General features: G+C 42.0%; 2 protein-coding genes across 3 annotated transcripts in view; one reads left to right on the top strand and one right to left on the bottom strand.

Annotated features, from left to right (window-relative positions):
- Positions 1–8,758, top strand: part of fbn2b (fibrillin 2b) — a 73,785-nt gene extending 65,027 nt beyond the window's left edge. For both annotated transcript variants that reach the window (XM_044199443.1, XM_044199442.1), the window contains 17 exons: positions 46–171; positions 386–538; positions 721–789; positions 872–997; positions 1,414–1,533; positions 1,623–1,745; positions 1,915–2,046; positions 2,176–2,301; positions 2,461–2,667; positions 2,991–3,116; positions 3,308–3,430; positions 3,662–3,778; positions 3,912–4,040; positions 4,266–4,385; positions 4,999–5,230; positions 5,392–5,545; positions 5,744–8,758. In XM_044199443.1, the coding sequence (XP_044055378.1) occupies positions 46–171; positions 386–538; positions 721–789; positions 872–997; positions 1,414–1,533; positions 1,623–1,745; positions 1,915–2,046; positions 2,176–2,301; positions 2,461–2,667; positions 2,991–3,116; positions 3,308–3,430; positions 3,662–3,778; positions 3,912–4,040; positions 4,266–4,385; positions 4,999–5,230; positions 5,392–5,545; positions 5,744–6,121 (2,561 nt within the window). In that variant the 3' untranslated portion in view covers positions 6,122–8,758. The remainder of the gene's footprint in view (positions 1–45; positions 172–385; positions 539–720; positions 790–871; positions 998–1,413; positions 1,534–1,622; positions 1,746–1,914; positions 2,047–2,175; positions 2,302–2,460; positions 2,668–2,990; positions 3,117–3,307; positions 3,431–3,661; positions 3,779–3,911; positions 4,041–4,265; positions 4,386–4,998; positions 5,231–5,391; positions 5,546–5,743) is intronic.
- On the bottom strand, positions 8,451–22,782 carry LOC122877633 (cortexin-1-like). The gene is made up of 2 exons (XM_044199444.1): positions 22,607–22,782; positions 8,451–11,564 (listed from the first exon to the last, which is right to left on the bottom strand). Exon 2 carries the CDS (start codon positions 10,451–10,453, stop codon positions 10,076–10,078), a length of 378 nt encoding a protein of 125 aa, XP_044055379.1. The 5' UTR covers positions 10,454–11,564; positions 22,607–22,782; the 3' UTR covers positions 8,451–10,075.
- Between the last annotated feature and the right edge of the window lie 204 nt (positions 22,783–22,986).

Genomic DNA, 22,986 nt, shown 5'->3' with positions numbered 1-22,986 from the left:
AAATACACTAACTGTCTTTTCACCTCTTTTACGCTCCCTTCCCAGATATCAACGAGTGTGAGGTGGAGCCCAACATCTGCCAGTTTGGCACCTGCACCAACACCCCCGGCAGCTTCCAGTGCACCTGCCAGCCAGGCTTCATACTCTCTGACAACAAACGGCGCTGCTACGGTGAGAGAAGCTGTTAGTTAACAGTAGGCCACAGCAGACAGTGTTGATGATTTTGAATGAATGTGGTGGTAATCTGACATATTTTATCTCCCTTACTAAGGTGGTGGAGCAGGCTTTTTGACTTTGTGTGTCTCATGAATAACAGATCATTTACTGTCCATCTACAGTAAAACAGAAGATTTAGTGGATTTTTGTTTTTGTTTTTTTATGGCAGATACCAGAGAGAGCTTCTGTTTCACCAAATTCGAGGCAGGAAAATGCTCCGTCCCCAAAGCTTTCAACACCACCAAGGCTAAGTGCTGCTGCAGCAAGATGCCTGGCGAGGGCTGGGGACTTCCCTGTGAGCTGTGCCCACGAGAGAGCGAGGGTGTGTAACACAGACACACACAGACACACACACACACACACACACACACACACACACATACACACACACACACACACACACACACACACACACACAGAGCTTTAATTAAGACATACACATGCACAGGAAGACATTTGTAGAATAATGAAGTTACCTTTTTTGGGGGTGGGGGGTGTCTCCAGCTGCTTTTGACACTCTGTGTCCCTACGGCCACGGAGTCCTGCTTGGACCGAACGAAGGTGCTCGCGAAGGTGAGTGCTACAGCATAGCAGCCAATTGTGGGGGTTTTGTATATGTTTAAAAAATGTGCTAATTCTCTCTTGCGCTCTCTAGATATGAATGAGTGTCTGGATAACCCAGGCATCTGCCAGAATGGTATCTGCATCAACACAGATGGTTCATTCCGCTGTGAATGCCCCTTTGGATACAACCTGGATTACACTGGAGTCAATTGTATTGGTGAGATGGTTTCTGAAATTAAAGATAACAATCTGCAACATTTTCTTATAATTGATGCTTTTGTAATCTATTAGTTATACTAGCCCTGGAATCATAGAAGAAGAGAAGAGTATTTATCATGAAACAGCAGCAGTTGAGCAGACAAAGAAAAATCAATGGCTGCAGAACTTCTTTTTAGGAACTGTGACCTCTGCGATCTTTATAGCCATGTCTCCGAATTTATAGTCAGTCTTATCACCCAGGTCTGATGTTATTTTCCTTGCTCCAGTAGCACAAGAGCTCAACTTTTTCCTCTATCTATTTTTGGACTAACATTTAAGCTGCTAATGAGTGCTTTTAAAATCTCAGGCACAATATAAATGTTTCATTGGTTTTAATTGCCTTCTCTATCTATCGTCGCTTTCTGTCTTCTCCAGACGCTGACGAGTGCTCCATAGGAAGCCCATGTGGAAATGGAACCTGTACTAATGTGGTGGGAGGTTTCGAGTGTTCGTGCCAGGAGGGCTTTGAACCTGGACCCATGATGACCTGTGAAGGTCAGTCATTCACATAGTAATACACATTTGCGCAGGTACTCTTATTTTTGTTATCATTTAAACCAATCTGTCTCTCTTCTTGACTCCAGACATCAACGAGTGCTCCCAGAATCCTCTGTTGTGTGCCTTCCGGTGTGTTAACACCTTTGGTTCCTATGAGTGTATGTGTCCTGCTGGCTATGTGCTGCGAGATGACCAACGCATGTGCAGAGGTGAGAGGGCACAGCAGGTTTCCTGTTTGTGAAGTGTCACATTTATCTGCTTGACTCCAGTCATCTCTGATTATCACTGCTTTTCTGCGGGCTGTAGTAATTCTTTGACACCAATGAAACAGGATTTAACAGTTTTACCTATTGGCCATCTCTCATTGTCCCTCACCAGACCAGGATGAGTGCTCAGAGGGTCTGGATGACTGTGACTCCAAGGGTATGACCTGTAAGAACCTGATTGGCACCTTTATGTGTATCTGCCCTCCTGGCATGCAGCGCAGACCAGATGGAGAGGGCTGTATGGGTGAGTAAAAATGTTTCAGCCAATGTGAGAGGTTCGCCTCAGTCTTCACCCAATATCTGCTGTTGTTTCTGGATTTATCTGGCACTTCACTCTCTTCATCCTCCAATCCTTTGCTCTGTACACTGGCAGACCTGAACGAGTGCCGTGCCAAGCCTGGCATCTGTAAGAACGGGCGCTGTGTCAACACAGTGGGAAGCTACCGCTGCGAGTGCAATGACGGTTTCGATCCGAGCTCCACTGGAACGGAATGTATTGGTAAGATCACTACTGCCTAACAACATGTTGTCACACACTGTTGGGGTGAAGTGATCGTAACTGAAATTGTGCTTATACTCTTGTTTTAAATTCAGTTGAAGAACCAAAAGTCCTTTATTTTTTCTTCCATCTCAAACCTCCTGTCATCCTTTCCTTCAGACAACCGAAAGGGCTACTGTTACACCGAGGTTCTGCAGACGATGTGCCAGCAGTCATCCACCAGCAGGAGCAGTGTGACCAAGTCTGAGTGCTGCTGCAACATGGGCCGAGGCTGGGGATCACAGTGTGAGCTTTGCCCGCTGCCTGGCACCGTACAGTACAAGAAGATGTGCCCACTTGGACCTGGCTACACCACGGACGGTAGAGGTGAGTAGCACAGTAATAATACTGAGTGATATATAGTATAGTAGTATAGTATATATAGAAGACACTTTAACAAAACTACCATTTTATTTCTCTTTTTTAAAATTTTATTTAATTTTAATCACCCCAATCTTTTAAAGTAGTTACAAAAACTAAATAAATAGAATTAAAATTTTCGGAAAAACACTAAGCAAGTTGAGGTACATCAAGTTTAAATGCAGCTACAAGAAGGACACATAAAAAGTCCTTTGTTGAATTATGTTAGTTTGGCAGCGTGAGTATCTGTCTAATCCAGATCACTTTCTAAAATGTCTCTGTACTTCCAGACATCAACGAGTGCCAGGTGATGCCAGATCTGTGCCGGAACGGTCAGTGCATCAACACCATCGGATCCTTCCGCTGTCACTGTAATGTGGGCTACAAAACTGACTTCACTGCAACCTCCTGTGTTGGTATGGCTGATCTCTGCTCTCACGCTCTCTCTTGTTATCTGTCAGTTTGGTTGCAAAGATATATTGGTTTTATAGATGCTGAATGTTGTCACATTATTTCAGCATTTTATTTATAACATTGGTATCAGCCTACAAACATTTTCGACAGCATCCCTGCCCATATTCCTAATTCCTCTGTCTGCACATTCCAGATATGGATGAGTGCGCTCTCTCTCCGAAGCCCTGTAACTTCTTGTGTAAAAACACAGAGGGCAGCTACCTCTGCTCCTGCCCCAGAGGATACAACCTACAGCCAGATGGAAAGACTTGCAAAGGTAGGTGGACTCTTGATTTGTTTGTTTGTAGGTTATTTTATAGCTTCATTAAAACCATTACATTCTATTAAATGACCTTTTTAAAAGTTAACCGTATTAGTCTGGGTTCTGTTTTGTATTATTATTGTATGTTACAAATAAAATACTGTTCTCATATCATTTTTATACACTATATTACTCTATGTAATTTGGTTTTGATGGATGTTAAGTGCTTTCTTCTTTCCCTCTAAGATCTGGATGAATGTTCGACTAAGCAGCATAACTGCCAGTTCCTCTGTGTCAACACCATTGGAGGCTTCACCTGCAAGTGTCCTCCTGGCTTCACACAGCACCAGACCGCCTGTATCGGTGAGTACAAGACAGGAGATCAGTGTTACCCTGCAAATGAAAAAACGTTTTGTCTTGAGGAAGAACAAAAAAACAAAAAAGGCATCTTTGATTCAAATAAAATATCAATAATGTGTTTCTCTCCTCTTTGCAGACAATAATGAGTGTGCTGCTCAGAACAGTGCATGTGGTTCCCGGGCCTCTTGTGTCAACACGCCTGGTAGCTTCAACTGTGAATGCTCTAAAGGCTTCTCGTTGGACACCACAGGCATGGAGTGTGAGGGTGAGCAGACACAATAACCTTTACATTTTGTTAAATCTAGTTTAGAGAGGCAGGTCTCTCACACAGGGTCCTTTTTAAATTCCAAAATCATGGAAAAATGGAAAGGGTTCTGCTCAGGTGTGATGGAGGTAATTGAAGGGGGCAGAAAATAGCAGTTGCACTGAGTTGCGCTAGTGTCACTGCTAACAATAAGAAATTAAAAGCCTTTATTTTCATTTTCCTCAGATGTGGATGAGTGTGGCAGTAACCACCGCTGTCAGCACGGCTGTCAGAACATGCTGGGAGGTTACCGCTGCGGCTGTCCTCAGGGCTACGTGCAGCACTACCAGTGGAACCAGTGCGTGGGTGAGTTACACTGACTCAGTCTGTGAGTTGACAGAAAGGAAAATTAAAGGCACCAGTACACAGTTGTATAGAGGACATGGGGAATTTATTACGGTTGATTTCCAAGTCTTTTAAGGCTTATTATAAGTTAAAAGACTGCAACAATATGTTCATCTATATTATAATTTTGCATAAAAATCGCTGATTCATGTAAGCAGAAATGTGGTATTAATTCAAACAAACTTGCAATAATCTTTCTCCTTAAATTATTAGTGTTAAGTGATTGAAAATGCCTTGTTATTGTGGAATGATTGTGGAATTATCATAATAGATATCAGGATGATCATATCATGTTGGCATATAAGAATTTGAAATTATTTGTAAAAATATAACTGATAACTTATACTCCTCTGAAGGACTGTGCATAACAATACGCAACTGGATAAAATTATACTAAGGCATTTGTTTCAAAAGTAATTTTCTCCTTAAATTTTGATGTAAAAATTCTCCATCAATATAATCATCCTATCTGACAGTAATGCTGAATTATTATCCATCAACAAGCAAAAAGAAATTGCCACCAGGCATGTACTGTATCATCTCCAAACACACTCACCTTCTTTTTCCACTGCAGATGAAAACGAGTGTCAGGCAGCAACAGTGTGTGGCTCTGCCTCCTGCTACAACACACTGGGCAGCTTCAAGTGTGTGTGTCCCTCTGGCTTTGACTTCGAGCAGGGTGCTGGTGGCTGCCAAGATGTGAATGAATGTAGCACAGGCAGCAACCCCTGTATCTACGGCTGCTCCAACACCGATGGAGGCTACCTGTGTGGCTGTCCTGGAGGTTTCTACAGAGCCGGACAGGGGTGAGGGAACACGAATTAAAGATTCATTTAAGCCACCAGGTTTCTCAAGTGGAAAGTGGTGTCAGTAGATATTTTTTGAGTAAAACATTTGACCATGTTTCATTGGCTGGGAATATTGCGCATGAATTTGAAATTAATTTTCACTTCTTGTTTCCATCCAGTCACTGTATAACAGGCTCAGGTTTCCCAAGCCAGTTTGTGGAGGGTGAGGAGGATGAGAGTCTGTCACCTGAAGCCTGCTATGAGTGTAAGATAAATGGAGGAGGAAAGAACGGACGACACAAACGCAATGCTGATGAAAATGAAATCAACCAGGTATGTGTGTTGACAAACTGCTTCTCAATGTTCCTGTCAGTTTCAGTGTTAGGGTTAGGTCACTTTGATTTCTAAAGAATTCAAAATCCATGTGCTCTGATGTTAGAAAATTAGTCTGTTGTGGTCTGTATCTGAGTGTGTGAAGTTTCTGCTACCTTGTGTTTCATTTCCCTCTCTCTGTCCTTTTTCTCACTATAGGATTCAGCAGTGAGTATGGCCAGTGTAGACACCCAGGACGCCATCTTCATGAATCTTTCTCTGCCCTTGCTGCTTAACAAGGAGCCTCTACTAGAGCTTCTGCCTGCCCTGCAGCCCCTGGAGAACCACGTACGCTATGTCATCACCCATGGTAACGCTAATGAACACTTTCGCCTGCTGGAACGCCGAGATGGAAAGAGTGTGCTCCGGCTTGGCAAGAGGCCGCCTCCACCGGGATCCTACCGACTAGAGATCGCCAGTCTGCGGCTGTTTGGGCCCCGAAGACTACACCAGCTGGAGGAGCAGCACGACAGTGACTACCTACAAGGGGAAATAGGAGACGCCCTGCGTATCAAGCTCCACATCCTCCTGCACTGAGCTCAGAGTGCGCTCGCAATCCTGTCCTGGACTGATTCCTAAAGCCTTTGAGTTTTAACCTGCCCTTTTATCCAATAACTTCTCCCCGCCAGCTCCATCCTGCAGGACCATCCCCACCAACAGGGGGTAATCAAGGGCTATGAAAGACTGAGTCAATCAGCCCAACTCTACCACCACTTTGTTACTGTTTATGTTATTATATGTTCATGTTTTGTGTTTTGTTTTTTCCCCTGACTACATTTCCTCTTGCACCCCTCCACTTGTACCCAACCCAGCACTCATTCTCATTCCACTGAGAGAGCCAGTGGAGGAGATGGCAGAGAGGTGCCCTAGTGCTTGGACCATAGCCCCTTAATAAAGACAAAATGGCAGACAGATGGGCCATGAATCACTTTTGTAGACAAGCAAAACAAGAAATTATACAGAAGAGGGGTTTTTATTAGTTATTAGGTGCTGAGAGTGGCCAAAACTATCTTTATGCAACATGTATGGGAGTATTTAAATCACAGTGCAGGATCTTAAGTGATGTCTTTTTGTTCAGTGTTATAAAGAAGTGATATTAAGGCTAAAGATAAGGGGGTTGGGTGCCATCATGGTGGTCCAAGGACTTTCTCACCTCTCTGTGATCTTGGTTAAAATCACAACACTGGGGAAAAAGGTTTGTCACATCCGCCCCTCTCAGTAATGTAGTGTGTCATTTAATGTATTTGTGCTGTTTGAATAATGTTAACACGAAGGACTGCAACATTTACACAGCATTTCAGGTTCTTTAGTCCGTAGCGGTCTGTTTTATAGCTGGATGCCAACCAATTTTCAGACGAGAAAACAGCAAGCTGTGTTCTGCTCTGATGCGACTGACTTTTGTCCTGCCTGTGGGCAGCGGCAAGCAGGGATTAGCGTGTTTTCGTGTGTGTGCTGTCATGTTTAGTTACCTCAGTACTTCTCAGCGAGTATGGACACCATGCTGTGATGCTAACTTTAAAACAAAAGAGGGTGCTAGTGTCGCTCAGCATCCATCATGAGCAGGGAATACACCAGTTAGTAGCTCGTAGACTTAAAAGAAGATAGATCAGGTCACGTTTGTATTTGTCCTTGTAGGGATTAAGACTTCAGGTGCACTGATTCTGGACCTGAGAGCCAGCTTTTTCCCTTGTCGGCTGTCAGAGGTTTGTAGCTTCTCCTGGTTCTGCATTTCTACGACAAACTCCTAAACATAAATACTTTAGGAGAATAGAGCTGCAGCTGACAGCCGGTGTTGGGAGACTGAATTTGACAATAAGCTGACTTTATCTGACTTCTTTGACTTTACCGTGAGCTTGATGTCTGAGGTCTGAGCCTCGTTTACAACACAAAGAGACACACAGCTGAATACAGTAACAGTCTCAAAGGTACATGACATGTTAACATTACTTAAGCTGTAACTAAAGGTGGTGCTTTACAGTGTAAGGGCACGCACAGGTGAACACGAAACCTCACAAAAAAACAAATATCTGTCAGGTCATCTTTCATTTCTCATAATTTTTTTTCTCTCAAAGAGAAAAAGGGTGCTAGATAATACCATCTCTTACGCTGTACAAATAAAGTGCAGTCTTGAATCTGGATTGCAAAAGTGACTTCATTTTTTTTTTGCTAGGATTTATTGTTGTTGTTTATGTCTGTCTTTTGTATTGTCTCAGTGCTGAAAAAACAATATTATCAAACTTGCTTCTTGAAAATTAAATTGTATATTTTTAAGTGAAATGTAGATGTTTTTTTTAAATGTCAAGGCTGCCAAAATGAATACTCACAGTAAACCCAAGATTGAAGGCCTTTAGTGCTGTTGACTTTGTTTTGTTGAGAAAAAAAGAAGCAAAACAAAAAAATGCTAATGCAGCATTGTATTTGTTGACTGTATTGTTTGAAACCACTGTCACCAGTCAAATCAGCCATTAGCAAAATCAAAACACATCAGACTTTAAGGTAATTAACATTCCCATCATCTATAAGCTCACACAAACTTACACTGTCTGTACAATGCCATAGGGATCAATGCAAACTTGACCATCTCCAGCTTGGATCTATGGTGCTAAACGATCATCTTTTTCTCTTAACAGTCATGGTTGCTGCACTGTCCCACAGCCTAGGCAATGTTTATAATACATAACCATTTTCTAACCTGGGAAACTTTGTATACTTTGTATCTTTATTGTCAGATTGTAATTTTACTTTTATTTGCCACTATGTTTAAAAAAAGGCAGTGTGTTGCGTGTGCTTACTGTATCTCAGCTTCAGTGTCAAACTTGAAACAATACTGTCGTCATCTGCTTGCATTGAAATATGTGCTTTATACTTTATACTTTAGAAAATAAGGAGCCTGTTTCAGTTGTTCAGATGTTCACCATAAGCCTAAGTCTAACTAACAGCTGAAATGACAATCATCCAGTCACACCACATCTGCTAGCTGTGGATCAATAAATCAATCAGCCATCATGAAACATCTTTAATAACCTGAATGATTATCATCTTTGTGCAAAGACAAAAACCAAAGATTTCTGACACCAAATGGCAGTCTGTAAAATTAGAGTGATTCACATAATATTGTAAACTTTTGTCCAGTGACTTTAATGGCAATAAAGTATTGTGGGTTATATTTTTAAAGTCTTGTGTTCTGAGATTTTCTTTTCTCTTATGCATGTGTGTAAATGTCCATGGCTAACAAAAGTGACAGAAGGTAACAAATAAGTAGTAATCATTTATTTCATTTCCAGCATGAACAATGTGGACCTTCTACACAGTCCAGCTATCAGTGGAAATTAGGAAGAGTAATTCAAAAAGAAAATCATTTTCACTGATTCAACCCAGTGTATCAAAAACAAAGCAGATAGTCAGAAAAATATGTAATTAAAAAACACACAAAAAGCAAAGCTATTTGCTTTGCCTCCTTCTAAGACGTGGCTGCATGACTACCTCAAAAATCCACAGTCTAAAGATTGATACAGTAAGAGGAGGACAGAAAGATAGCAAAAATTAGACTCCCAAACTTGAGTCAAGAATAGAAAAATACAGCTTTCTTTTGCCTAATGGTTGCTGTTTGCTTCATCACCACACTTGGCAGGCTGACTAAAGCAAAGGACACAACCAGTGAACATAAACTCTACTTGCAGTAATAAGAGATTATATAGTTTCAATATGGCTTCTCAGTTATAGTCACAGTAACACACGAAACATATGCGGACAAAATTTTATGGAGACGCAAACTACCTGCTTGGGCCTTTAAAAGCATCTGAAACTGCAGTGCTGCTCGAGGATCAGTGTCCAAAATCGAAAAAAATGTGAGGATTTGTGCTCCTGGATCAGCACTTAACACTTCAATGCTTTACAGTGGACATTGGTTCATTAAAGGGGCATCTGCTCAAGTGTAAACTCCTTCATTTAAGTTCTGCCTGCGTTCTGCATGTCGAGCGTTCTAATCAAAAATGTAGCTTTGAGGTTAGAAGCTATGTCGTAAGTGAATGTGGTTTTCCCAAAATCATAGCGTGTTTTAATACTGAAAAGCTCTGGAGTTTGGAAAACCTAGCACTAAAGTGATGTTGTGATATGGTAGCATGTTCGACAAGTACAGTGGGTCAGGTTAAGGCAGCTGTGCAGCTCATTATTTCTGTCCTTCATGGTCCAACATCTGGGTTTGGGTGTCTCTGTGAGTATTCACAGGGATTCCAGTTGTCTGTGTGTCTGTTGTTGAACCAGAGATATTATGGTTACATAGCATCCTGCAGCCTCATATTTAAACCAGTACACAGGCTGTGATTTAAACCAGGCATACTTCAACATCAGGTAAACCCCCCTCTTAGAGTGCATTCACAATATTATGTATTGGTGCAGTCCATTTCCACATCTAAATTAGTCAATGCTCTTAAAGAATCTGTCTATTTGCCATGAAATATTCCCCTTTCCACCCAGTCATTACACATCGCCCTACACCAGTGCATAATCAAACTGGCCCCTCTCCAGCCCCTCCTTGTGGTCAGTCCAGGATGATGCAGGCATGCGGCTGTAGGGGTCCAGCAGGATCCTGAAGCACCTGACCAGCAGGAAGACCAGGAAGAGCATGAGGAGGCCTACGAAGGCCAAGGCAGTGCGCTGCTCATTGTCCACCCCGATCAAGGTCAGAGGGGGGCTGCTGCTGCCACCGCCAGGACCGCCGGGGAGTGAGGAGCTGGCCGGGGACAGCAGCAACTCGTAGTCAAGTGTGGGCACATCGTTCATCCTCCACGGGGCCCGAAAACAGGGCTTACAAGCTGACTGGATGGGTGTATTTGGAGGAGGTGTGGAGAAGGAAGGGAAGGTGTTCATGAGGAGTTGCACAGAAGGAAAGGCCAAACCGGAGATTGGGAGTTTGATTAACGAGGCCTGATAAGATGGTGGTTTACAAGTTTTATATTATAGACCCTGTTTGTTGGGTGAAGGGCATGTGGCCTAAAGAAAAAGCAGGTAGTTAACAAGTGAGACTGCAGCGCAATCTCCAGGTCAGAGAGTGATGTATTTGTCCAACGATCAAAGTGACATGACCCAGAAAAGCCTGGCCCTAATCTGCTCTGACAATGTGACAGACATACATGCATACGCACACACACTTTTCAATTAATATGGACTATGTTTTAGTGTCACGTATTTTGAGGAACTGACTCAACAGTGTAATGAAGCTCTATGGCTTTCTTATTTGAGTGGCCGACCCTCAGGGCATAATGTTTTTTGAGTATTTATCAGGCCACTCTGCCACATCAGCTCTCTCATTCTCACTCTCAATCAGAGCAGACAGGACGCGGCATTGCCTCCTGCTAATGCAAACACACAAACACGTGTCGGATCGCAGTCAAGGTCAGTGTTCTCTATGGGAGTTAATAGTGTGCAGATGGACTTCTAACACCCAATTGGGTATAGCTGTTTTAAGTGTGTGAGCTAGACCCAAGTTTTACAAACACAAGGCTATTTAAAGCATGTGCAGAGGCCAGCAACAGCAGGTGTGTGTCTTGTGTGTGTGCGTGTTAAATCAGGAGGTCAGTGGATCAATGGCCCCGAATAACAGTGCATCACTTTTGCTGATGTTGCCTGCTTAATGCAACGTTTTCCCTTTTGCTTACAGGAGCGTGATAAGTGGGTCAGAGTGTACAAATAAGTTGGGATGATCTCTCCCAAAAACTGCCTCTCTTGACAAGCAGAGCAGCAGCAAGTGGTAGAGAATGAGTTAGAAGGTTCTGAGAGAGTGAGTTTGTGTTTGTTAAACTGCCATAAATGAAAAGTGGCTTCATCCAGTTTGATCTTCAGTCTGTTGAACGCAGAATCTGTTTATGGGGCTGTTCTTCAGCAGACATGACAGAGGGCCTTTACCAGACGTGGCGTCATCAGATGTTACTAGTTAAGCTGAGCAACCGGTGAGTGACAGCAGTTTCTTTTAACTCGCCACCTGAAAGAACAAGAGGCACCTGGTTAGGAAAGCACTGAGATAATTGTCCAAAAATGTTACTAATAAAGCTCTAATGAGGACATTAAATCTGCACAATATAACATCAGAACGAGACCCTTAAAATAAAACTACAGACATTGCACAACTTTTCCATTAGCATTGACTATTTCTAATGTGGACCATAAGGAGAAGATTAAGTCATTCCTTCCTTATTTCATCATATAATGTGATTATTATCACGCTTTGCTCCATAAGTAACAGTGACAGTGACATTAGCCATCTGTGGGGAGAACACAGCACCAGCATCCCCAGTCATGACACTCAATTAGCAAGCTGATTATGGTGTCATTACGGCCACATTAGCAGTAATGAATGCACAATTATAAACACTGATACTGCATTACATCACCTTCATTTTTCAGTGCACTGTTACAGTGGGCCATTTGTTCACTTGTTGACCCCCTTCATTTGTTTGCTCACATGATGGAGGGAAAGACAAAGTGTTGTGGAGCCTCATTAATAATCTAAAATCACATCTCCTGTGGCAGACCAAGTTTCAAATCATTGAGGAAATGCGATAGGCAAACCATTTTTTACCTGCTCGCCAGTCTGAATAGAGTGGTGACTGGGCTATTTGCTTTGACAAACGCGATACCGAGAGACATGCAGAGCACTGTGTGTGTGTGTGGGGAGAGATGCTTAAGAGAGACAAAGGCGAGAGGACGAAGAGGGAAAGAGAGGGATAGAGAGAGAAGGTTGGAAACAGGAAGAGACACTAATAGAAGGTGCTTTTAAATTTTAGGTTAATGTATTAAGTTAGATTTGCATTATGATAAATTTACAGTGGCTTAGTTATTGTCAAGAGATACGAGTGACGAGAGACGAGTGACTTAATTTATCGAGATAAAAATAGGAATGTAGGATGGACAGAAAACAGAGGAAGATGAAAAGCAAATTATCCAGATTGATAGAGGAGGTAAAGATGGATGAAGAGAGCAGAAGTTCCTGTGGTGAACGGGCAGCAGTACAGAGGACAGAAGAGAGGTTTGCTGGCACAAACTGGACTGACTTTCCTCTGCATGACCATGGCAAAATGTCTTTTTCATACTCTCTCTCTCTCTCTCTCTCTCTCTCTCTCTCTCTCTCTCTCTCTCTCTCTGTCGCTTTCAGTTCAAAGGTTTTCTATCTGCTACTTCATCAGCCAGTGTCTCCAGGGTGGTTGGTGCACCAGACTCAGGCTGGCAGCAGGATGACACACCTGGGAGGTGGCACTCACACTGTGAATGAATGTGCACCTCTGTGCGTGCACAAACAGACCTGCTGTGTGTGCGTGCATGTGTTTGTGTGCGTGTGTGGGTGTGTGTGCATGTGTGTTTGTGCTTGTGTTCCAGCTTGTCGCTGCATCTGACTGATGTGAATTGCAAAAACATAGTTGAGAAAACCTTGAAACTGTTTTCAAGGACATTATTACGACAGACACCGTCACTTTCCAACTGTTATCAACTGCTGTGCGACATTTATACTGATAGTTTTGAAACCACACTTGTACCAATTTTTTAGGCTTATTAGAGATAATGTTCTTTAGCAGTTACTCTAACACTATTCTTTTAGGTTGTTACTTATAAAGTTATCATTGGCATTAAGAATGATCTCCTAATTGATAAGCGGTTATAAGGGTGTGTTTAAGATAAGGCAGGCCTTTGTGAAACTGATCAGCAATGGAAATGTCAGTCAGTACCAGCAGGGCCATGAAAAGCAAATTATGCAGATTGATAGAGGAGGTAAAGAAGGATGAAGAGAGCAGAAGTTCCTGTGTTGAACGGGCAGCAGTACAGAGCAGAAATTCCTGCAGGTAGAGCTGTGAAGCACTGCAAATTGCACTTTTTTAAGGAATGCAAACGTGTTTCTGAGGAACCCTTTTTTTCCATTTAACAAAATATGCCAATCTTCTCAGTGCATCAGTGTTAAATTAAATTTAAAGCACACCCACACAGGTGTGGCTAATGGAAATCTGATAGGTGTAGGACAATGAAATGTTCCTATCTATGCAACACATTACATTGTGGGATTGAAAGTGGCGCATGCCATGGACACAACTTTTTTTTTCGCTCCATGGTGGGAATTTTTATGGGCACTATATAGAGCATAAAGTTCACACTGAGAATACGGACACTCAAATAAAATGGCGGAGGGTAAATATAGTGCAGTAAACAGGGAGTTTGGTGCACTATATTTAGATACGACCCTGGTATTGCGCATGCTGGCTCACTGTCATACGGTCATGGCTTCCTGGGACACTTGAATATTACTGAGCCATTGTTAATGTTATCAGTAACAACTGTGCTTTTCCTACTATGACAAGTCAATATGTCTGTGCTGTGCTATGCTGTGAGAAACACCTATTACCTGAGGTCACCAGACTTCATGAACCAATAAAGGAATACATTCTATCACTAACAGGTGCAACAAAACTAATAGAAGATTCATAAAAATGTCAATCAAACAGTCTGTACAAGAACACAGAAGAGGTCTGATCAGGCAATCTGTATATAGAATGTTCGATTTTATAAAAAGGAACCTAAAATGGCAAAGATGCTGTATTTCCTGCCTTTGCAACAAGCCTTTGTAGAGTCAGTGGTCAGATAGTTCAGTCATGCGCTCCCAAGGTGTGTGTGTGTGTGTGTGTGTGTGTGTGTGTGTGAATAAGTCATTGGGAGGTAGAGGGAGGACAGACAGAGAGAGGACAGACAGAGATTGCTCAGCTAATTTTCCTCCTCGTTAGGTCTCACTCCTACCATCACCCTCCATCAGCCTCACATGCACACACTGAAACACACAACCGTGCACACACACACGCACACACACACACACACATTCACATTTAAAAACACACATAAGCACACACAATGGAATAGTTGCACAGACTTACTCATTTACTTACTGTACATATAGTATGTACGTAGATAGACAGAGAATCACTTAAACACACACACACACACACACTCACACAACACAACTTTCATCACTTCCTCACAGAGCCATTGGTCAAGCTAATGTTGACAGACCTCATCTCACTCAAATGAAATGAAGAGAGCTGAAAATAATTTAGTTACCACTCAGGTGACCACGGTGTCACCTTTTCCCTCCTCACACACACACACACACACACACACACACACACACACACACACACACACACACTTTAATCTACAATCAAGTTCTATACTTTACTTTAACAGTAACTATTTAGCATTTATAAGAAGTATAAACTTTTAATATTTGGTTTATAACACACTATAATGTAGTTGTAAGCAGCAATAAGGACATTTTTAAGTGTTTATTAATGTACAGTATTTGTAAACAACTATAACAGAAGCTTGGAGCAGAAGGGCAAAAGCTCGCTTGATCTTGATTTACAGTATGAAATAAAGTATGTACTATATCATCATTCATTACATCTGTTTATGGGTGCCCACAGGAGGCAGATATAAGCATTAATTAATTGCTTATATCTGCTTACAACTACATTATAGTGTGTTATAAACCATTTGTTACACTTTTATACACTGCTTATGATGCTAAATATAGGGACTTAAAGTAAATTTATGTATTTAGGCACATAGAAGTTGAACTTAATTAGACATTTTCCAGTACTGATCATATTTGACATCAGACGCATTTGGGTAAATCTGTGGTGCCACATCAATAAATGTATGTGCGATGGAAGTATTTTTTTTCTGTTGCTGTCCAAAGTTATGATTTTGAAGCAACTGTAAAAAAAAAAATATGGGGAGACATTTCCGCAAAAATATGACATTGTCTTTGCCACATGACCTCACTATTTGTTTTTCTGTTTGGCTCGTTTGTCTGCGCTCTCTCTGTCTCTCATGCACCCACACACATACTCAAGAGTCACACACATTTCACATCAAAACAAGGACAAGCATGATCTTTTCAACAGCAAAACCAAAGACTACCACTGTCCTCCCCCTTTAAACACACAGTTAGCCAACCAAGCCAACCTCCACAGCGTTCAGTGCAGAGACAGGCCTGAGTAAAGCCACTCTCTAAAAGTAATTAGACTTTCAAAACAATGAGAAATAGGGAGAGAGAGAGCACAAGTGGCAAGAGCAAAAGAAGGAAAAAGAGAGAGATGTAAATGTTCCCAGTCTCAGCCACAGCCTGCTGGGAATTGAATTAACCCTTTCCAATTTGCTGCTAATAAAGATAAAGTGGACCTGAAGAAAAGGCAAAGGGGAGCTGCATGAGATCCACAAGCTTAGGTGGGTATCCCCTTTCACATCACTATAAAAGTCACACACATTTTGTCAAAAGGGTGGAGGGCCGAAGAAAGAATGTATTTCTGGCATCCACCATTACGAATTATTGATATGTTTGATTTTCTTTTCACAGTGATTCGGGGCTCTTTGTCTGGGTTCATTCGTCTCCTCAGGGAGCTGACACCCGCCGTGTGTCTGTGGCTAATAAGGACGACGGGGACCCGGTCACCTTGAGCTGTGTGCAACAACAAACGTTCTCCAAATACCAAATTTATCTAACGTCAACATGTGTAGCTTAACCTTTTTAATACATCTTGTAATGGAAGGCATTCACACACACACACACACATCTGTACATATGCACACCCAAATTCACAGACCAAAACATCACCGTCTTACAGGTATTTTTAGCACCTGAGAGAGACAAAGTGTCTGTGGAGTCGATTCTCTTTACACTTGGCTAGCAGTATCGGCTCAAGACCAGCCAGCTCCTCAGATAGCTCCCGTCATAATTAGGCTGGCAGACACTCAGTAGCAGTAGTACAGTAATGGTGATGAAGTTGAGCAATTAAATGCTCTGCTGTTCCAACACAGCCAGCCATTCGGCTCGCCATACACATTTGCTTATGTACAAAAAGGTGTGTATTTGTGCGTGAGAAGCAAATATAAAGACACATTGAGGGAGAGAGCGTCCTGTTCCTTCACTGAGTGTACATGCAAATGAGAAGGCAGTGCTGTGAGAGTGGAAAGCACTCAAGACTGCTGACCTTTTAAAACAAAAAAGGTATAGCGACACAACAGAGAGGGCAATACACTTTATATTGATGTATTCTTCAAGAACCTGTCCATTGTCATAAACACATGTACTTTCCCACTGCTCACTCCTCATCAGTTTGAAGCATGGATCTTACTCCCGGGCATTTCTGAAGAAAAAAAGTGGTCCACAATTGTCAGAACTGTTCACGTCAGATCACAGAGAAACTTGTATTGTAGTGAACCAGGAGAAATGAACAAGGGATGGAGATATGGAGAGAAAGACAAATGAAGTTGTACACAGGTGAAGGAGCAAAGGGGGGAAAAACATGCCCTTTGTGATTCTCAATGCAGCTGAGCAATTCCATCTTCCAAGCTGCCTACAATCAATCATTTTATCACCAGCCCAGATGAACACACTGTCTATTTTCTCTATCAGCATATTTAGGGTTTTCAAGGTCACTCCCGCATCAATATTCAAAGTATTCAAGATTCTAGATCAGTATTCAATTTGTAGAAGACAAGCTTTCTGTTTTACCTAAATACAATGAGGTAACTGATTTAGATACAGCTGCTAAGCAGAAAGTCTCCTGTGATTGGGTCATCTGCTGCATGGCGAGACGTTTGTGTCACTCTCCCTAACAGCCTGAAACAACTGTGTGTCTGAATGCAACCAGGGAACGCCCTGAGGGAGTCAATTCTGTATGTCTGTGGAGGAGCAGGGCTGGATGCTGGAGGTCCTGCTGCATTTTTCTAAAAGAAATTCCCACCTGTGTTGTGTTTCTCCCCAATGAGCTAATATAAATTTTACTTTGAATTTAACTTTGCCATTTAATTTTATTGATGCTTGAAAATCAGAATTTGGACAATGGACAACAACATACAATGTCTATATACAGAAACTCAAACTGTAACACGAATACAAATAGTGCAAAGAGTGCTTGAATAAATATTGTATTGTAAAGTAATAAGTTACTTTATATACATACAGTAGGTGGTTTGTGCACAGTATATGCATGTAAACACACCTATGTGCATTATATACAGCCTGCTTAGTTTTATGTTTGACACTGATGGATAACATGTGGACCAAAACAGCTACACATGATTTAAATGCGAACGTTTTGTAAACCAGTGTCTTAAACTACATTCTCTGAGGTGAGGTGTCTGACAGATATTAGATACAGCACATCCTGCATATTTGTGCATATCTGGGATACGTAGAGCTCTTATATCCAAAAAGATATTTGCTATAGAGAAATAAAACAAAGCTGCAATGTTGAAATGTACAGGCTCAAATACTGTTGCTGGTGCTGATTTTTACATTTAACATTTAACATTTTCCTGCTTTTAAATTTGCACTGAGAAACAAAAAAAACTGTTTTGTTTTCCCAATTTATTTTGTCTTACCTAAATGTTGAAACAATTTGTGCTCAAATTGTATTTACACATTCTCAGAATGTTTCTATGATTCACAAGCTCACAAAAAGTGACATAAAAATCACAGGTTTGAAATTATTTCAGGGCATCATCTCACAAGCTGTGTGAGTTTATCTGAGACCTAAGAATATCACGTCTAGTATTCGCTGGGTCTGCTGCGCCCTGTTCAATAAAGTGGGCATGTCACAAAAAATAATAATGGCAATAAAAATATAATAAAAAAGACATGCACACACTTACAGAGCAAACCTATTTGTGAATATTATTTCACCCAGTCATGACTTTCTAAGCTCCGAATGTGATTTTTTTCCTCCCTGTTATGAAGCACCTCGGGGCTGACTCAAAGGCAAGAGAGTCCCGAAACATATTTGTCGCTTCCAGCCATCTAACTCACTGATGCTGGCATGCTGACAGGCAGCAAAAGCAACCACCTTTCTATCCTATTCACCACCACCACCTTAATCAGCTCTGTCATATCTGACCATCATTTCCATCAATCTCTTGCAACACTCGCCCTTTGCTGTTATTTTTTTACCCTTTTTGAAATTGTCCCCCCACCCTCCTTCTTTCTCCAAAAATCCCCTTTGTCCCACCAGTCAGGGTGAATTAATGCCAGCCCAATCATATCCACCTATATCCTACATTTAATTCATAAATCACAGGCATGAAATATTCACACAATGATGAGGGAGACCGGTCCACAAGCGGCGTCAGGTGAGGAGTGAGTGGATGAATTTGTGGATGAGTGAGTCAGAAAGTGTTAAATAAAAAAACAAGGAAAAGTTTTATGTAAAGGATTATTCAGAAACAAAGGCATTGAAGAGGACAGAAAGAAGGTGTAAGTGAGCATGAGAGCAGCTGACATGGTCAATCTAAACCTATAAATCACCTTGAGAGACCCCCTGCTGCTGTCACGATGGCTAACAGCGCAGCACACCACCGGGAAAGACCTAGCGGTGAGGTGAGAAGAAAGAGATGGAAGCAGAGACAGAGCGAGATAAAGTGTAGAAGCAGGGAGGAAAGGTGGAGAGAAGAACAGTAATCCCTGTGATTCACGTCTGCATTCAGACAGAGCGGAGGGCTACAGCTACCTGGGGAGCACAGGGGGTTGGGTGGCATCAATCAGATACATTTGGAGGTAAGAGGAAGAGAAAAAAAGAGGGGGGGTGAGAAAAAAAAGAGAGATGTGATTCGGGGATGTGTGTGTGTGCCGGGGCATTATGGAGATGTCAGCACTCTTAAAGTCAGAGGACAGCACTTTCCTTCCATCAGGCAGCCATTCTGTCAAGTCCAAGGGGACAGAGCAGAGCCTGTGCCAGCCAGTCAACCGGCCTATATATATTACATGGCCTGCTCACACAACACTTGCTCAAAACCAAGGTGGCTTGGCTTAGGGTCATCATTTAAAAAAGTCAGAAACTTTGTTGTAGGCGGTAAAGTGAAATGACCTGAGATGTCAGAGCAACCATGAGCCAGGAAATAAAACAATGCTTTTCAGTCAGCGATGCAAAAACACAGATGGCCCACACCCATGAATGTGAAAATACAATATCAGGGTGCAATGCCCGGGAAATCCGGTCCACCTTTTAAGACAAAGAGGAGCTTTAAAAACTCAACAACGGCAAAGTGCTGATTCAAACAGTGAAGCAGAAATAACTGTGCTCAGCAGTACGCTGCTGAGTACTCTGATCCCCACTGACAATTGAAGCCACCAGTTGGACTCAAGCACGGATTAAACACAGAAGAAAAGTCATCACAAAGACATGGACATATCACCTTGCAGAAGTGAAGGTAGTCTGTTCAGCTGATTTGATTACTGAGCTTACAGTGGGGTGGAGAGAGAGGGGAGGGTGTGGACCAGAAAAGGGAAGGCACATCTAGGGCAGAAGAAAAGGGAGCTTATCTGCACACTTTAATTCATGGTCCATCAGCAGATTTCATTCCAATAAGTAAATTGGCCCTCTTCTAGTATTTCCAGACAAGTTAATAGACTTGTGCTGGGAGAAGCTCTGGGGTGTAGGGGGCTATCTCTAAGCTGAGATGGAGCAGAAACAATAAATCCTGGGCCCTATGTCAGTTATCAAAGGGCTGTAGATTATGAGGTTGATGAATATTTGATGGCCAATCTTCAACGGGAAATCAAAACAGCTACACCTTGGAGGATCGCCTCACTCTTAATTGTCAAGGTTGAAGACCTGTGATTGACTCTGCCATTTTCCACAGAAGCCGCTCCACCTTCCTGCTGGTTTTGTGTTCATGTGAGCAGAAGGTGGCTCCTTATGGGACAGCAAATAGGATATTTATGACCCTATGTGCTATGTTGCCACATTATATACAGCCAAATTGAATCACGCTCAGTGTGACATTGCTATTATTTTAGGAGCAATACACTGAAGTACCACTAAATGCACAGCTGATTTCTTGCTCTATGCTCCAACATGAGAAAGTAATTTCACCGCACCGTACTACAGCATGAAATTGTGGCTATCAGAACAATGCAGCAAGACATTTTATGGACTTCCTCTCTCAGCTGCTTTCAAACAAGGCCTGAAACTTGTAATAAAACAACCAAGTTGGTGAGAAACAGAGAATAAATGATCAAATCTAATAACAGAGATTGGCAGTGAGGCAGTGAGACAGTGAGACAGCGGTGTGGTGGACAACCTGATTCACTAATATGCTCCATGTAATACTGTACATCCTCTGAAGTTTTCTCTTTCCTTTCCATCTCTCCTCTCATTAGAGGTCATTACATGATGACACTGACAACTTCCTGTCAATCAGCGTTACCATAGAGTGCTGTGTATTTATCAGATGTGGTGAACTGAGAGTGTTCAATAAAGCAAAGTGGCCACAGACTACTGTACTGTACTACTGCTCTCATTTTCATGATTATTTATCAATCCATCAACGTATAGTTTTCCCCTTTTGTTTTACTTCTGTGTGACAGTACCACATATACAGTATGTTTCAATTCTTCATTCAAGCTTAAAACCCAAGACCATTTCCTTTACTGGAAATTTACCAGATGTCTAATTTTTCATCAAAATTCAACCTCACATATTTGGTATCTTTGAAAACTTTGGGATTATTCAAAATTTTGGAGGTTTAGAATAAAGTTCTGTGGGTTTATGCAATTTTACAATGCACAGCATGTGTTTGTAATGAGAGGCCGACCAGAGGGCCACTGCTTGTTATGGGGTATTACAGTAAGACACCAGCAGCAGACAGCCTTCATCAGGCCAAAATAAAAGACAGAATTTGTGAAACACCCTAATGAAGTCTCTCTTTTGCAGACTGTCTGCTGTTTTAAAAAAAAACAACTCACGAGACAATGAGAACATAGTGTGCAGCTACTTAACCTTATTGAAATTTTGCTGTCAGCAGCATGGGATATATACTATATACTATATTCCTGCTACTTTTCATTTAAGCTGAGAGAGTTGACCAGCTCTCCACTTGGGGTATCCCTTACATTTTAATCTGAAAGCTCAAACTGGATCTAAGAACAGCACTGGACCTCAGTCCTCTGCTCAACGACCTCCATCAGATTCCAGATACCAAAAACTCAGATTACTCATTACTGTTAACAAGGCATTGGTTAATTATTCAGCAGTTGTCACTGTAACGTGAGACGATATGGAAGGAAGAACCCAGGACGGCTGAGGTGCATCCAACGCCTGACACAGATTTCAGAGTCCTGGTGGGTAAATAATAAGGTGTAGGAAGGGCCAAAGCCCACACCTCCATAGCCAGGACCTGGATCAAAATACACAATGACTGATAGGAGTCGATCACAGTTAGAGTGTAATGCACTGACAACACAGTGCTTATATTTTTTCCTGTCAACATCAATTACAAACCTGATAGAGCAAATGAAATTCAAAATGCATCATGCCAGCGACAGTTAAATTAAATTCACTTGCCTACTGCTGCTAGCTGTTTAGGATGTATGCATCTGTGCTATCCTACTGATCTATGTGGGGTTCACACACTCCATCTCAGCATGATAATTCAGTCCACATTTCCTGAAGGTGCCTTGCTCAGGGCTAAAAGGGGAGACGGAATTCTGACTTGCCACACAAGCATTGTTATAGTAATTTCATGGCACACTGGTCCGTGATGTGGTAACCTGGTGGTTTTGTGGTTTCAAATAAATCAAAGTAAGCAGGGTTGGTAAAAGGATTATTTCCAATCCAACAGACGCATTCACTGCTGCTCTTTGGCAGTAGGACTCTTGTGATCAGCCAGTAGTGGTAAAGTTAAACTGACACGGTAGACTGGACTGTAAGAGAATACAGCATTTGTAGTGAAAGGATAACTTCGAAAAAAGTTTGACACAAATAGACAAATAGACGGAATCGACGACGAAGCTTTCAACTTACAATGGGCCACAGTGTCTAAAGCAGCACTAAAAGACATGCAAGTCATTCTCTACAGTATTTCGCAGCGCAATCGCTTATAAATCCATGTCCCATGCTCATATATCTAGCTTTAATTGTGCTGTTTTTTAAACATACAGGCACTATAAGCGGTGTGATTGCGATATATCACATATATTGCACAAACCTAATGAGGTTTCCCGTACGTGTGTCCGCGGTGTCCGAACAGCTGCAGCCTCAAACTTTGTGATGCGCTCGTCTGTCCTTCTCCTCCTGCTCCTCCGCTGCTGCTGCTGCTGCTGCTGAGCGTCGTTTTGCTGGGAGACACGATGGCAGGCAGAGGCAGAGGCTCTTAGAGCTCCCCACCCACTCCGGCCTCCAGCAGGGCGAACAGCCAATCACAAAGGTGGTCTCAACACAATAATAATAATTCATACATAACACAACCGCCTGTATTCAACAAAACTGTCACCTGCATTTGGCCGAATGTGCCCTGATGGGAAACAACTATCCAACCTTTGGTAAATTTTGCAGGATATTAAACAAACATTTGTCTATTAACTCCCT

The sequence above is a fragment of the Siniperca chuatsi genome, linkage group LG6, assembly GCF_020085105.1.
Source record: "Siniperca chuatsi isolate FFG_IHB_CAS linkage group LG6, ASM2008510v1, whole genome shotgun sequence".
Taxonomy (NCBI): Eukaryota; Metazoa; Chordata; class Actinopteri; order Centrarchiformes; family Sinipercidae; genus Siniperca; species Siniperca chuatsi.
Note: the sequence above shows the minus strand (reverse complement) of the source record. Positions and strands in the feature narration are given on the sequence as shown.